Raw genomic sequence first — 17,456 nt, 5'->3', positions numbered from 1 at the left:
TAGCCTTAACGTCGGTAGCCCTGCCCCCTGGTAAACAGTGTATGATCGCTGGGTGATTCGCTTTAAGTCTAATACTGCGGGTAATGGAGTCGCCAATGACTAGGGTTTTCAATTTGTCAGAGCTAATGGTGGGAGCCTTCGGCGTCTCAGACCCCGTAACGGGAGGAGTAGAGACAAGAGAAAACTCACTCAGACTCCGACTCGCTACATAATGGGGAGAACCGGTTGAAAGTTTCTGTTGGCTGAATGAGCGACACCGGTTGAGCATTCCAACAGCATTTCCCTCCAGAAGCCATGAGAAAGTTGTCCGGCTGCGGGGACTGTGCGGGGGGATTTATACTAACGTTACTATCTGTACTTACTGGTGGCACAGACGCTGTTTCTTCCTTTCCTACACTGAAATTACCCTTGCCTAACGATTGCGTCTGAAGCTGGGCTTGTAGCACAGCTATTCTCGCCGTAAGGCGATCGTTCTCCTGTATATTATGAGTACAGCGACTGCAATTAAAAGACATCATGTTAATGTTAGTACTTAGCTTCGGCTGTTGAAGGTGTTGACGAACCATGTCCAGATAAAGCGTCCGGAGTGAAAAAGTTGAATGAGGGAAGAAAGTTGCGATGGAAAAACTAAAAATATAAACGGTAATTAAAAACAAAACAAAAAAAACGTAAAGTTGTCAGCTAGCAAAGTAAAGTAAAGTTGGCAGCAAAACGCACAGCAACACGTCTGCAGACTCAACAGGTAGTGACGCAGGTGGTGTCACTGCGGTTCGGTTGATAAGTGCGTGAATCTGATTATTTTCCTATCCTGCTAAGCATTCAAAATGTAACAAGTAGCCTACTTTTGGGTATCAAATGTATGGAGTAAAAAGTACAATATTTTCTTAAGGAATGTACAGTAGTGAAGTAAGTCGTCAAAAATATTAAAGTACAAATACCCGAAATAGCTACTTAAGTACTTTACACCACTTCCTATCAACGAATATTGTTGCTTTGAATCAGTGCACGCGCGAGGACTCTCTCTCTCCATCAACTCTTCTAGATTGATACGTACAGTATATAGGCCTACATTTAATGCAGTATTAGCCTTATATTTAGCTAATTAATGATGGGTGATGCATAAGCTTCTAATTTATAGCCTCTGTCCCTTGCGCAATACGCAAGCACCTGTGCTTGTAACGTCTGCTTCCAACTCACTCTCAAACACGTAGATAGATCCCCTGAACGCAGCTCACACTCTCAAACACAGATCCCAATCACCTGTTCACACACCTGTATGTCAACAAACCATTTCTGTATGGACCTTGCTTTGTGGACAGGGGGGTAGTCATGCTGAAACAGGAAAGGGCCTTCCCCAAATGTTGCCACAAATTTGGAAGCATAGAATCATCTAGAATGCCATTATATGATGTAGCGTTAAGAATTCCCTTTACTGGAACTAAGGGTCACAGCCCAAACCATGAAAAACAGCCCCAGAGCATTATTCCTCCTCCACGAAACTTTACAGTAGGCATCATGCATTGGGGCAGGTAGCGTTTTCCTGGCATCCGCCAAACCCAGATTCGTCCATCGGACTGCCAGATGGTGAAGCGTGATTCATCACTCCAGAGAACGCGTTTCCACTGCTCCAGATTCCAATGGCGGCAAGCTATACACCCCTCCAGCCAATGCTTGGCATTGCGCATGGTGATCTTAGGCTTGTGTGCGACTGCTCGGCCAATCCATTTCATGAAGCTCCCGACAAATAGTTATTGTGCTGACGTTGCTTCCAGAGGCAGTTTGGAACTCGGTAGTGAGTGTTGCAACTGAGGACAGACGATTTTTACGCGCTACATGCTTCAGCACTCGGCAGTCCCGTTCTGTGAGCTGGTGTGACCTACCACTTCGCGGCTGAGCTGTTGTTGCTCCTAGACATTTCCACTTCACAATAATAGCACTTACAGTTGACTTAGGCAGCTCTAGCAGGGCAGAAATGTGACGAACTGACTTGTTGGAAAGGTGGCATCCTATGACGGTGCCACGTTGAAAGTCACTGAACTCTTCAGTAAGGCCATTCTACTGCCAATGTTTGTCTCTGGAGATTTCATTGCTGTGTGCTTGATTTTATACAGCAAGGGGTGTGGCTGAAGTAGCTGAATCCACTTATTTCCACATACATTTGTATATATAGTGTAGCTACTCTACTGGTGCCAAAATGTGACTGTAGGGTGTCAGCAAATATAATAGCTTACACTATTCATCTATGGCAAAGATACTTATGTTTCCCCTTTCATCTGTGTCTGGTGTTAACTAATTACTGGCTAGCTAGTGCTTCAGCCAGCATGGAACAAAATTGGGTGAAGGGTCATCCAAAACTCTGACGCAGTTCTCCTGTCAACACATCCATCAGTGCTGCTGTGAACCGCATCACAAGAAACATGGTAAACGGGATATGCATTTAAAAAAATGGACATGATTGCTTTGTGTATCACCAAATTTGCTTGAGATGATTTTACTGCAACACTGCTCACTGCATCCAAGTTGCTTGACATATGCGTTTCAAAGAGCTGTCAGTCAAGGCAAGCTCATGAATATAAGCTTCCCGCCCACTTAGCCTGTCTTTTTAAACTTCCTGGTAGTTAGCCATTAGAGAATTTTTTTTTCTTCTAAAATGTTGATTATTTCTATCCTCCAAAAATATTATGGGTGATATATATATTATGGGTCACTCAAAGTCTATTTTACATGGGAATCAGAATGACTGTTCCAGATGAAAGAAAAATAGTGATGTCCGAAATGCCACTGTATTCCCTATATAGTGCACTATATAGGGAATAGGGTGCTATTTGGGACGCATCACTGGTGTAAATTAGCGGCTTAAACCTTCTACGAGACAGCTGAGTTATTGGAGAGTTGTGTTTTTATATTATTTCAGTTAAGAGGACATGCTTAATTTTTAAGTGCTGCTGTGAGCACAGCGGTGGTGCAGACAACGGTAGTGCAGACAGCATGTAGTGCAGACCGCAGTAGTGCAGACAACGGTAGTACTATTCATGTCCTGTCTTATCTTAATGTTACTCAAGCAGACTCACCTTGTTGGACAAGTAAGGCACCTCTTCTCAGCTCCCACCATCCCACTTCTACCACATTATGTGTCACTGTGGTATGTGTGGGGCTGTTTGCTGAATGTTTCTTCCTGACTTTATGTTTTATTAATTGTTTCTTGACTGTAAATGTTCTTTGACTGACATTGTTATTGTCCCTTTTTGAATTATCATTATAGAATAATCTTCAGTTTGCAGTTAACAGACAATGTTTGTTTTGATACAATCCTGTACCTTGCCGTTTTCTAAAGGCCTCTTTTTGTTCTGTCTGTGTTTCAGAATAAAGAATGGCTCTGCCTGAACTGCCAGACCCAGAGAGCTTTGTCTGGGGCCCTGGGAGATGCTCCACTTCCTGTTCCTCAGCCAATGGGATCCCCACGGCACTCAGCTCCAGCCAATCAACAACAGCCTCAGCAGAGAGGGCCCAATCAGCAGGCAGGGTTACGGCCCACTGATCCTCATCAGCAACAAAAACCACTGGGTGCCCAAGTAAGTGGCCCTCCTTTCTCCCCTGCCAAACAGAGCAAGGGGCCTGCCCAACCCTCCCCTGCCAAGGTACAACCCTCCCCAGGTAAGAGTGCACACTCCCCTGCTAAAACAGCCCAGCCCTCCCCTGCCAAGGGTGCACCCTGCCCCACTAAAACAGCATCCACCCCTGCTAAGGGCACACCCTCCCCTGCCAAACAGATAGGACCCACTGCCCAGAGCAAGGGTCCTGCCCAGCCCTCCCCAGCCAAGGGTGCACTGTCCTCTGCTAAAACAGCATACACCCCTAACAAGTGCACACCCTCCCCTGCCAAACAGACAGGACTCACTGCCCAGAGCAAGGGTTCTGCCCAGCCCTCCCCTGTTAAAGTTGCATCCACCCCTACCAAGGGTGCACCCTCTCCTGCTAAGAGTGCACCAACTCAACCTAAACCCAACAAGCAGGCCGGTAAACAGCAGCAGGGCCTGGATAAAACTAAAGTCGTCCCCAAAACTCATAAGGAAAATGAAGCCAAAGCCTCGCCCAGGAAGGGAGCACATGAAGCCATCACCACATCAAAAGATGAAAAGAAGAAACCCGTTGAAGATTCACAGAAGTCAAAACACCATGACGTGAGCCCCCTGCAACTTTGCAACTTCAGCGTCTTCACCACCGTTATTCTTCTTGATTTACCACCAGAATTTAATTTACCTCATTTTAGTAATCGTTGTTGTCACCATCATCATCACTATGATCATTATAGAATATCATTATATCATTCTCATCCCCCTTCTCCTTGTCATCTCTATCCCCATGCATCAGCCGTTTACCATGCATCTGGTATCTTTTCTTCATGTTTTTATTAGTTCAATCATAATGTATGATCTGCATTATAGTCATCCCTGTCTGATATTGTAATCATGACTAATCAGTGTTATTAGCTAACATGCAATGCACAATTTAAAAAAAACTTAATCATTATATTTTGATCAGCTTGTTTATTTTTACCATCATTCATCATTCTTCAACAATGGCAGAGATTTCATTGCACATTTAATTATACGAGCATGTAACCAAAATATCATGTTTTTTCTTTGCGTTTTATTGTTCTTTTTCGTTTTGTTGTTTTTGTCACTTTTTATCTGAACTTTTTTGTAGTCATATTTGTGTGCATTTCATTGTCTGTAATTGTTGCCTGTGCTTTAATAACGTTCATTTTATCATCTGTTATAGTTGCATGAGCTTTAATAATGTTAATTACATTATCTGTTATATACAGTTGAAGTCAGAAGTATTCATACACCTTAGCCAAATACATTTAAACTCAGTTTTTCACAATTCCTGACATTTAATCCTTGAAAAAATTCCCTGTCTTAGGTCAGTTAGGATCACCACTTTATTTTAAGAATGTGAAATGTCAGAATAATAGTAGAGAGAATTATTTATTTCAGCTTGTATTTCTTTCATCACATTCCCAGTTGGTCAGAAGTTTACATACACTCAATTAGTATTTGGTAGCATTGCCTTTTAATTGTTTTAACTTGGGTCAAATGTTTCGGGTAGCCTTCCACAAGCTTCCCACAATAAGTTGGGTGAATATTGTCCCATTCCTCCTGACAGAGCTGGTGTAACTGAGCCAGGGTTGTAGGCCTCCTTGCTCACACACGCTTTTTCAGTTCTGCCTACAAATTCTATATAGGATTGAGGTCAGGGCTTTGTGATGGCCACTCTAATACCTTGACTTTGTTGTCCTTAAGCCATTTTGCCACAACTTTGGAAGTATGCTTGTGGTCATTTTCCATTTGGACGACCCATTTGTGACCAAGCTTTAACTTCCTGACTGATGTCTTGATGTTGCTTAAATATGTCCACATAATTTTCCTGCCTCATGAAGCCATCTATTTTGTGAAGTGCACCAGTCCCTCCTGCAGCAAAGCACCCCCACAACATGATGCTGCCACCCCCGTGCTTCACGGTTGGGAGGGTGTTCTCCGGCTTGCAAGCCTCCCCCTTTTTCCTCCAAACATAACGATGGTCATTATGGCCAAACAGTTCTATTTTTGTTTCATCAGACCAGAGGACATTTCTCCAAAAAGTACGATCTTTGTCCCCATGTGCAGTTGCAAACTGTAGTCTGGCTTTTTTATGGCGGTTTTGGAGCAGTGGCTTCTTCCTTGCTGAGCGGCCTTTCAGGTTATGTTGATATAGGACTCGTTTTACTGTGGATATAGATACTTTTGTACCTGTTTCCTCCAGCATCTTCACAAGGTCCTTTGCTGTTGTTCTGGGATTGATTTGCACTTTTCGCACCAAAGTACGTTCATCTCTAGAAGACAGAACGCGTCTCCATCCTGAGTGGTATGACGGCTGCGTGGTCACATGGTGTTTATACTTGCTTGCTATTGTTTGTACAGATGAATGTGGTACCTTCAGGCGTTTGGAAATTTCTCGCAAGGATGAACCATACTTGTGGAGGTCTACAATTTTTTTCTGAGGTCTTGGCTGATTTCTTTTGATTTTCCCATGATGTCAAGCAAAGAGGCACTGAGTTTGAAGGTAGGCCTTGAAATACATCCACAGGTACACCTCCAATTGACTCAAATTATTTCAATTAGCCTATCAGAAGCTTCTAAAGCCATGGCATTATTTTCTGGAATTTTCCAAGCTGTTTAAAGGCACAGTCAACTTAGTGTATGTAAACTTCTGACCCACTGGAATTGTGATACAGTGAATTATAAGTGAAATAATCTGTCTGTAAACAATAGTTGGAAAAATTACTTGTGTCATGCACAAAGTAGATGTCCTAACCGACTTGCCGAAACTATAGTTTGTTTACAAGAAATGTGTGGAGTTGTTAAAAAACGAGTTTTAATGACTCCAACCTAAGTGTATGTAAACTTCCGACTTCTACTGTATTTGCCTGTGCTTTGATGACTGAATTATTTTCAATGTAATTATTCTCATGTCTTGCCAGAAGAGTAATACAGCCTGTATAAACTCCAGTGCTTTTATTCCAACCCCTATCATCTGTGAAACAAATGCCCATAAAAGTAACTCTGCCGATGAGTTAGGTGAAACGATAGGAAAGAAAGGGTGCACTGTTGCCTGTAATAGACTTTTTGCTACAGAAATTAATTACGTCAGGGGGCAACAGGACTGATGCTAATACTGGCCTCTGACTTGTCTCTCTTGTTTCTCTCTTTCCTTTAGGATTCCAACAAGTCCAGCACACAGAGCCTCAGTGACACGGGATACTCCTCAGATGGGATCTCCGGCTCCGTGGGTGAGATCACAGGCCATATCCGTGAGGAACCGGGGTTAAAGCTGAGTGAACGTAGCCTCTCCAGCCCCTCTGAGATCACTAAGCTAGAGAGCTCCATGCGGCCACTGCTAGAGTCCAAGTCCAAGACCGCTACAGACCAGGGCGGGGAGAACAACTCTGACGGGGAGGTGTCGGACGATCTCAGCTCCAAGCTGCGCCACGACTATGTGGAGGACAGCAGCGAGAGTGGTCTGTCCCCCTTACCGCCCAGGCAGAAGAAGTCCCATAAAGAAATGACAGATGAGGAATTCATGAGGAGGCAGATCATGGAAATGAGCGCTGACGAGGACGAGATGGAGGAGGAGGAGGAGGAGGAAGGGTACGGCTACCAGAAAACGAAAAACAAAAAGGATTTGGGGAAGGAGAAACGACGGAGCCTCACCCACCATTCCAGTAGTTTTGAGGAGGACACCAAGGGGGTAGATGGCGAAGACAATGAAGGTATGATGGCTTCCCAAGGAGGCCTGCGGCGGTTTAAGACCATTGAGCTGAACAACTCAGAGCATGACCTCAGAGAGCCAGAGCTGGAGATGGAGAGTCTGACTGGATCACCAGAGGAGCGGTCGAGGGGGGACTATTCATCTACCCTCCCTGCCACAACTCCCAGTTACACATCTGGCACGTCCCCTACCTCCGTGTCCTCCATGGAGGATGACAGTGACAGCAGCCCCAGCCGCAGGCAGAGACTGGAGGAAGCCAAGCAGCAGAGGAAGGCTCGCCACCGCTCCCACGGCCCACTCCTGCCCACCATCGAGGACTCATCCGAGGAAGACGAGCTGAGAGAGGAAGAGGAGCTTCTGAGAGAGCAGGAGAAGATGAGAGATCTCGACCTGCAGAGGATCCGCAGTACAGCCAGGAAAACCAAGAGGGACAAAGAGGAGCTAAGGGCCCAGAGACGTAGAGAGAGATCCAAGACTCCCCCCAGCAACCTCTCGCCCATCGAGGATGCATCCCCGACAGAGGAGTTGAGACAGGCAGCAGAGATGGAGGAGCTCCACAGATCCTCCTGCTCCGAGTATTCCCCTTCCATGGACTCAGAGGCAGAGGGCTTTGAAATGATGGGCTCCAAGCTCTACAAGTCAGGAAGCCACCACAACCTACCCACCTTCATGTCTCTCTACTCCCCCACTGAAAAACATACTGCCACTTCACCGTTGGACAAGACACTGAAAAGTGCAGAGGAGGTGTATGAAGAAATGATGAGGAAAGCAGAGATGCTGCAGCAGCAGCAGAGACAGCCAGGAAGGCCAGGCCAACAACAAGAAAGTCCGCAAAGGCAACCGGCTGGGGCACCTCAGCCTAGCAGCAAACAACATCTAGGCACTGGAGCACCTCTAACCCCTGGCTCCAGCCCCACACAAATCTCTGCACCTGTTTCCTTCTCCTCAAACAATCCACGTGGGGCTGGAAAAGGGGCCCCACCAGGAATCAGTGTGACACAGCATCTATCGAAAGAAACCCAAGACCGGATGAGGACGCAGACTGCCCAAATAGGGGGTGTAATCCCTCCAGTGGCTGGAAGACCAGGTCCTCAGGGACCAGCACAGGGGGCGCCTCCTCCTGACTCTGGAGCGCCCTCCATCGCATCCTCCCTCTTCTCCTATTTCAAAGGCCCCAGTCCGCCTGTTTCCCCTTCCCCCTCTCCCTCACAGAGTCCAACTCATTCCCTGTCCCTACGACCTACAGGGCCTGGGGTGTCCCCACAACATTCTCAGCCTGGCGCTGGTGGCGCAACCTCCCCAGTACCACCGCAACAACATGATGCCCAGATGTCTCGAAGAACAGCATCGCCACGCCTTGCAAGACAACAGTCCTCCTCCGACTCACCAGTAATGGGGATAACGCTGGGCTCTAAGACCACCACCAGTCCTGCCAGGCCTCTGACTGTAAACTCCTCCACTTCTCCCCTGTCCTCGCCAACACAGGCTATCCGTCAACCCATGTATCAGCAATATATTCCTTCAACAAGCTCTCCAACGTCCCCACAAATGCATCTATCGCAACAATCCCCTCAACATGGTTTACAGAGGCCCCAAAATGCAGAGAAGGTTAATATTGGTATAAGCAGGACAATGACAACCACAGCTACCACATACAGTCGTGGGTCAATATCAATGGAAAATATCTCCCTATGTAGGATCTCCAATGTCCCAGGTACCTCTAGGGTCGTAGAGCAGGGCCAAATGCAAATGTGTCCGACTGGACCTGCATCTGTAGTGGACCTGAGAGCACCAATGAAGGCCTCCCCAATCATCATGACAGACCAGGGCATGGATCTAACATCTCTGGCAACTGATACAAGAAGATATTCCCTTGATGCTGAACAACCCCCCAACCATCACAAATCGGTGCAGCCACTGAATGCTGCCATGAACCTGAATGCACAAGAGCAGCCGCATGTTTCGGCGTCCACTCCAACAACAGTCAGCATCACTGTGGCAGCCTCCATGTTTATATCACAGCCGAAGGGGCATCCAGTGATTTACGGAGATCCCGTGCAGAACCGTATGGATCTGGGGCAAGGCGTTGGGTCAGCAATGTGTCTAACACAAACTAAGCCACCCATTACTGACCCGTCCATTCCTAAGATTGATGCGTGTCTGGAGGATCTGGGCATCCAGCAGCAGCAGCTCCAGATGCAGCAGCAGAAGCTCCTACAGCAACAACAGCTCCTCGAGCAGCAGCTTCAGCAGCACCAGCAGTCTTCCTTTGCTCGCTATAACCTAGCAAACCAGGTCCAGCCGCTGTTGCTGAAGAAAGACCTGGTGGTTAGCCAGACGAGCAGTGGCAGTGCCCAGCCTGTGGTCAGTGTGATTCCTAGAGTATCTCCCATGCCGCCCCAGCCAGCGTCTATAGTTCTACCTCCCTCTAACAATCATCATGACTATGGTCAGAGTGGGCTTGCCTTGGAGTTGAAGAACAAGCCCACAGTTATGAACCTGTCCACGGGAAAGCCCCATGTCATGATGGTCCAACTGGAAGATAGCAATGCCTCTCAGATGGCCACTGTGACTCAGCTGGTCAAAGAGCCTCCTCGTCCTCCCCAGGTCCTGGATCTCACTGGTGGACAGATACAGAAACCAGAGAACCAGGTGGCTTGTTGTGACGTTGTTTACAAGCTACCCTTTGCTGGTAGCTGTGCAGGTAACTTAACTCAGAAAGATTCTACCACTGAATCTTCCCAAATCACTCTTCCACCCCCTGCCCCACACTACAGTGTAGGCCAGCAGCAGCAGAAACAACAACAACAGCCACAACAACAGCAACAACAACCACCATCTAGTAATAATGGCTACCAGGCAGCAAGCATGCAAGGAGCACCAGAGGAGCCTAAACCGATGCAGGGAGTCCCTCTATACCCTATACCCCCTGGAGGCAGGCTTCAACCTTCCATGTCTGACACCAACATGTCTAATACAGGTCTTCAGTACTATCAGAGGACTAACCCTGGGGACCTGGCAGTGGATCTGAGCACCATGAATCAGGCCTACGAAGGAGGATATCTTGGCATGGGTGCGCAATACGGATCCTACACAGACTTACGTCATCAAGGAGATGTTTCAGGGCCTCCCTTGCCCCTGCGAAGGTACGGCTCCATGTCCAACATCAACCAAGACTACGGCTATAGTCAGGCAGGTTTACCCGACGCAAACCTGGCACAGTATAGTGCCACTACGGCCAGGGAGATCAGCCGAATGTGTGCAGCTCTGAACTCTATGGACCAGTTCGGTCAACGGTACAGCAACCCCGAGATGATGCAGTATGTTTCTGGAAGTGGAGCAGGGCCTGCAGCCAGGCTCAACCTACAGCAAAGCTTAGCATCAATCCGAGCCAACCTACTCTATGGCCCTGATGGGAGGCCCACTGCACACGGCCAAGCCCTAACCAATCTGATCAATGCTAGACAAGCAAGCATACGGGCCTTATATCCATCTGCAATGAGAGGAGCTGACGGTATGACATATTCCACCATCAACACCCCAATAGCCTCTACCTTGCCAATAACCACCCAGCCCTCCTCTGTTCTGCAACCCATGCCACAAGGAATATACCAACCTTACCCTGCAGGCGTGACCGCTGTACCACTGGCGAGCCTCACCAGGTTGCCTCATATGACCCCAAAGATGCCTCTGTCCACACAGGGACATTACGGTTACCCTCCTCCCAACCAGTTCCCTACAACGGCTGGTGTTCCTGGAAGTGTACCTGCCACGAGCACCTCCACCAAGGAAGCTCCTGTCTACCTTGGGAAGCCTTCTGCAGCCGTCTCTGTGCACACGGCTGCAACCTTACCACTGGCCCAGCCAATTTCTCATATGAGTGGACAAACTACTGCAATGCCAATTCAGTCTGCAGTAGTCCCTGCAAACCAACAGACTCCCCAAACTCAAATCCAAGCGCAAAATGTTACGATGCACCCCCATACTCAAACTCATATGCAAGTCCAAATGCAGCAACAAATACAGTCCCAAATACAGCAACAAATACAGTCCCAAATACAGCAACAAATGCAAACTCAAATGCAACAACAAATAGCAACTCAAACTCAAGCTTCATTTCTGACTCAAACCCAGTCCCAGCCTATAACTCAGCCTGATCCACAGGCTCTAGTGCAGGCCCATCTGCAGACCACTCGCCAGATTGCTTCTACTGCAGCAGCCAGCACCACCATCGCCACTTCGGTCGACCCAGAGCTGGAAAAGGTAGAGGAGCGTTTGAGACAGCAACAGGAGCAGATGCTGCAGATGGAGCGAGAGCGTGTGGAGCTGGAGAAACTTCGGCAGATGCGCCTGCACGAGGAACTGGAGCGAGACCGCATGGAGCTCCAGAGGCACAGGGAGAAAGAACAAATGCTGGTGCAGCGTGAGATTCAGGAGCTGCAGACCATCAAACAGCATGTCCTGCATCAGCAACAATCAGAGAGGGAGACACAGCTGGTCATGCAGAGGGAACAGCTAGCCCAGCAGAGGATGCAACTGGACCAGATCCAGTCGCTGCAGCAGCAGCTCCAGCAGCAGTTGGAGGAGCAGAAGAGGCAGAAGACAGCAGTAGTGGAGGCATCGGCTGCAGCTGAGGCAGCCGCTGCATCCGCAGCAGTATCTGCTCTAGCCACTTCCACTCAAGGTGCCATACAAGGGGTAGTAGTCGGAGGAATATCCCCTCAAGGTGCCATACAAGGGGTAGTAGTTGGAGGAGGAACCCCTCAAGGTGCCATACAAGGGGTAGTAGTCGGAGGAGGAGGAACTCCTCAAGGTTTCATCATCTGTGACCAGAGTGGTAGGGTGATTCAACAGGACGGCCAAAGTGTACAGTTCTGGCAACCCCACATGGAAGGGCAGGTGGTCCAAGCAGTGATGACCCCAAGGCCCATACCAAGCTCTGCCTCTGAGATGTCCTTGAGAAACAGTGAGAATCAGTTGGGGTCCAGGATCATGAAGAAGCAAAACTCTATGCCTCGTCTTAGGGATGGATCGGAGGAGGAGCTGGTGAGGAGGATTGCGGATAGCTGCGTGCAGACGGACGATGAAGAGGGTGAGGACAGGTACATGAACCGCAGGGGCAGGAGAACCAGGCGGATCGCCGACTGCAGCGTACAGACAGACGACGAGGATCAGGCAGCTTGGGAGCAACCGGTTAGGCGCAGGAGATCGCGCTTATCCAAACATTCAGACTCTAGCGGCGAGGTCAAATCCGATGGAACCGCCAAAGTGTCCTCCTCCAGCATAGCCATTCAGACCACCAACGACTCCTCATGCCAGACTGAGGCCGACCAGTTGAGCAGGATCTCACCTGCAATCCACATCACTGCGGCTGAGACAAATAAGGTGGAGCTGCTTCACTACATCTCTGCCCCAGAGAGGACCCATAAGGGTGAGAGCTTGGCCTGTCAGACAGAACCGGAGGCCCAGTCTCAGGGGGTGGTGGCCCCTCAGCTCAGCGTCCTCACCACCATCAGCCCATATTCCACCTCTATGCAGATGGTGGGCTCCACCCCATCTCCTCCCCAAGGGGTGGCTAAGTTCGAAAGGCGGAAACCCGACCCTCTGGAAATCAACTACCAAAGCCAGCAGCAGAACGAGTCCCCGTCTCGCCAGCCTCCCAAGTCTCCCCAGGTGCTGTACTCCCCTGTGTCCCCGCTGTCACCCCATCGGATGCTGGAAACCACCTTCGCCTCCCAGGAGAAGCTCAACAAGGCGCACGTCACGCCCCAGCAGAAAGCCTTCACTGCAGAGTCTCCTCAGCGTCACCAGAGCCTCCCCAGACCTATCAAGAGTGTGCAGCGCTCCATGTCGGACCCCAAACCCCTCAGCCCCACCTCAGAAGACCCTGCCAAGAACAGGTTCTCCCCTTACCATCAGCAGGCCCTCTCCAACAGTCAGGTATGTAATAAGTTACATTATTACTGTTTCTCTTTCACTTCAATAACTTTCACATTAACAAACAGTAAATCATATGAAACCTGATATGAAAATAAATAGTTAAAGTGTAAGTTATTAAGAAAAGAACAAGCATTTAACAAGACAGGAGACGTTTTTTCATGACTATGCTATATACAGTAGAGACCAGAGAAAGTACGTACTGAGGAGAGTGTGATACTGAATAGACTAGATAGTCTTGTGTGAGAGCACAGATGCATCACACAGGGTTTGGCATCAAAGGACGCGACAGAATGTTCTCAGGAGAGCAGCTGTCCATGCTAGGCACCAGGCAAGCTTCCCCTCTACTCCATTATACCAACCTCTCTTTTTCTCACTCCATAGCTTTCTCTGATATCCCTTTCTTTTTTCTCCTTTGCCTTTTCAGTCTGCTTTTTCTCTCCGTCTCTCTCTCTCTCTCTCTCTCACACACACACATACACACACACATACACGTACACGCACGCACGCACACATACACGCACGCACACACACGTACACACACGCATGCGCACACACACCCCATTCCTCTCTTTCTCCTTTATTCTTTCCCTGCTATATCTGGCAAAGCCCTTAGAAATGCCAGGGGGAGACATAATGTGGAGGCATCCTGGTACAGCCCTGCTGTCTTCCGGCATGTTAGCAGCTGGTCAAAGTAAAGTCAGATCCTTCTGTACTCAGTGTGAGGGCTGTCCGATGAACAGGCACACATAGGAATCATAAGAGGATTTTTACGTATATTTATTGTTTTATTTGTGCTGGCCATACATCAACATTTTAATAAAATGGCATTCTCACGGATACTTAATACATTCACTATGGGTCTACACAACTCCTAAACTGTAAGTAGAAAGAAGAGTTTGTTGTTGTTGGCATATGTTTTGAGATAAGTGATCAGGATGAAGGACGTTTTTTATTTTATTTATATGATAACTATGTTATGATTAGAATCTTCTAATGCTCTAAAAATGATTCATATTAATAATTTATGCTGAGAATAGCTCCCAAGTTGCCCATTCTCTCTCACTTGGACACCATTCTTCATGGTTGTAGCACTCATCTTTTGCAGAGTACATTTTAATAACAAACATATTATTTATGACGAAAGTATTGTTGAATGGACCCAAACAAATCTAAACATAGAATTTATACATTTTACCTTCATTTTACTGCAGTGAGCTAAATCAGGGTCACACAGAGTTTTCTTGGTAGTCTTAAACAATCTACTGAAACAAAAGTACACACCTCACACATGGTAATAGGCTTAAAGTAAAGAAGACATCTGTACCATGTCAGTATTCAATTTTGAGTTTACATCCCAAAATTACACTTTATATATATCACAGCAGACTGAAATATAACAAAAACTGTTTTTTAAAATAATGTTTATTAAATATGAAATTATGAAAAATATTAATAACATTCCACGCATGAGGCCACTCGGTCATTTTATTGCAGGAAAGGGCTACAGTGATGCTAAATTAGTCTATAACATTACCATTTTCTGAATTAAGCTATAGAAATGACAAAGTATCAAGGTATAATGATTAGAATAGGGGAATCAAGGTATAATGATTAGAATAGGGGAATCAAGGTGTAATGAGAAGAATAGGGGACTGGACTAGAATCTTCTTTAGTGCAGTTAGTCTGATTTCCATGCAGGCATTCTGTTCAATGTTATGTGAGTGTTATCCTGATGGTGTTTCTCTGCCTCTCTCTCCAGATGGCCACCCTGCAGCAGCAGCAGCAGAACTCTCTGATGAGAAAGGTGAAGAGGACCCTACCCAGCCCGCCTCCAGAGGAGAGCCCTCTCCCCATCGTCACCCCAGCCATGTCCCACATGTACAGCAGCTCTCTGGGGATGCAACCCCAGCGGGTGCTGCCCAGGCCCGCCCAGGGTGTCACCAAGGCCGGCCTGCTGAGCGAGCTGAAGGCCGTGGAGCAAGAGTCCACCAAGCTCCGCAAGCAGCAGCAGGAGCTAGAGGAGGAGGAGAAGGAGATTGACGCCAAGCTGCGGTACCTGGAACTGGGCATCCATCAGCGCAAGGAGACCCTGGTGAAGGAGAGGGAGAGGAGGGAGCTGGCCTACATGCGCTGCATGGGCGACGCCCGCGACTACATGTCAGACACCGAGCTCAATAACCTGAGGATGGTGGCGGCCACGGGAACGTTTGACGGTAATGGTCTGCTGACGAGGCCCAGCACGGCGCCGCTGAGCCAGTTCCCCAACGACCTCGGCCCAGCCTCCCAGTACCCGCCCACCTCCTCCTACATGGCCTATCAGTACCCACAGAGCCAGCCCACGCCCACACAGCAGCCAACCGCTGCTTACCAACAGATCGGTTTCCAGCCCCCTCAATACCCTACAGCCTCCCAGCCCCAGCCAGGCACCTTCCAGCCCCACCCACCCCAAAGCTCAGGCTACCAGACCCAGCCAATCTACCCAGCCCACGGGGGCTACGGCCAGCCTTCCTACCCGACAGACCTGGGCATGCAGCAGCATGGCCACCAGGGTTTCCAGCCTCCCAACCCCTCTATCCTGGGCCAGAACCTCCCCTACTCAGGCCAGAGCCCATATTCTGGCCAGGGCATGTCCTTCCAGCCGCAGGCTGAGATCCTCACGGTCCACCAGAGGCCTCATCAGACCTCCCTGGCCGACTTGGAACAGAAGTTGCCCACCAACTACGAGGTGATCAGTAACCCTGCCGTGTCGGTGGCCACATCAGCTCCAGACACCGGCTTTGGCTCAGTCTATGCCTCCAACACCATGCCCAATGCCTATGGGCAGTACCGCCCCCCGGAGTCAGTCCTGACCCACGGTGTGGACAGCCCCACGCCGGCCTACGCTGCAGATGGCCTCTACACCGCAAACCTGGAGCAGAACATCCCCAGGAACTACGTCATGATCGACGACATCAGCGAGCTGACCAAAGAGAACACAGGCTCGTCTGTTGACGTTCTGGGACATCCTGTTGCAGGACGCTATGGTGAGAATGGCCCTGCGCGCCAAACTGGCTATGGCAATGAGCCTGTGGACCCGTACATGTCTGCAGGCACCACAGGCTACCACCAGAAGGGCTCTGTGGATCCCCGGACCAGCACCACTGTAGGCAGTGGGGGATCTTCTTATTACTATGACGACTATAATAAACACCTCAGCACACCACGCCCAGGGGGCCCGGGGACCCAGAAACACCCATTCAAGAACCTGGCTCCCGCCGTTGTCTCCTCCGGTAAGCGCAGCAAGCACAGAAAGCAGGGCATGGAGCAGAAAATCTCCAAGTTCTCCCCCATTGAGGAGGCACGGGACGTGGAGTCCGACCTGGCCTCTTACACCATGACCACCTCCACCGGCGGCAGCTGTACTGTGGTGTCTCGGTCTGGGGTGAAGAAGAGCGGCAACGACCAGCGGAAGTACTTTGGTGGCCACCCGGGAAGCCGGGAAGCCCTGGAAGAGGAGGACCGGATGTACGGCTCGGGGAGGTCCCGGTCTACTGGCTACGGCATAGACAAGATCTCCTCCAGGGACTCCTCCAGGAGCAAGTCTTACGAGAGGGAAGCCATGGAGCGGTCTCAGAGAGGCGGTGGCGGACGGCCCGGACTGCGCACCCATAACTCAGAGGAGGAGAGCCCCCTCAGCCCCGTGGGGAAGTCTGTGGGGGTCGGACGAGGTGGCACAGGGGTACCAGTGGACCCCCATGACGTGAGGAACCAGTACGGCTCCAGCCACTCCCTGCCGGATGTCCAGGACCACCACATGAAGGACCTGCCCAGGAGCCACGTGTACAAGCCAGATGACCCGTATCTCGTAGACGATCAGCACGCTGCTGTGTCGGACAGTGAAGGTAACTGGTGCTGAATGCCACTAACAGCCTGACTTCCTCTGTCTTTCTGTCTGCTGGAAAGAGTCTGCATGCCAAGATTCTTCAGAGTAGCATGATGGCTTCTTCTGTTTTGTGACTGTGAATGTTGTGCCCAATGCATGAAACCGCATAAGCCTGTTTTCTTTTTTTTCGTTTTGCCTGCTGAAACATTTTTATTTTGGTGATTTTGTAGACTTTCCATGTTTTTGAAACTTTGGGCCCTTCTTTTTGTCTGTCGTCTGCATGGCTTCAGTTTAGACTGTATGTCTCTCTCTCCTCTTTTCCTCTCTACACATCATAAAACGA

The 17,456-nt window shown here is 49.0% G+C and overlaps 1 protein-coding gene across 1 annotated transcript in view; it reads left to right on the top strand.

Moving 5' to 3' along the window:
• LOC139536156 (protein bassoon-like) overlaps positions 1 to 17,456 on the top strand; it is a 162,823-nt gene that overhangs the window by 133,472 nt on the left and 11,895 nt on the right. The window contains exons 4-6 of the mRNA XM_071336394.1: positions 3,363 to 4,181; positions 6,760 to 13,251; positions 15,011 to 17,132. Coding sequence (XP_071192495.1) covers positions 3,363 to 4,181; positions 6,760 to 13,251; positions 15,011 to 17,132 — 9,433 coding nt within the window. The remainder of the gene's footprint in view (positions 1 to 3,362; positions 4,182 to 6,759; positions 13,252 to 15,010; positions 17,133 to 17,456) is intronic.

Source organism: Salvelinus alpinus, chromosome 12 (assembly GCF_045679555.1).
Source record: "Salvelinus alpinus chromosome 12, SLU_Salpinus.1, whole genome shotgun sequence".
Lineage (NCBI taxonomy): Eukaryota > Metazoa > Chordata > Actinopteri > Salmoniformes > Salmonidae > Salvelinus > Salvelinus alpinus.
The sequence above is the reverse complement of the archived record's forward strand: the minus strand, read 5'-3'. Positions and strand labels throughout refer to the sequence as shown.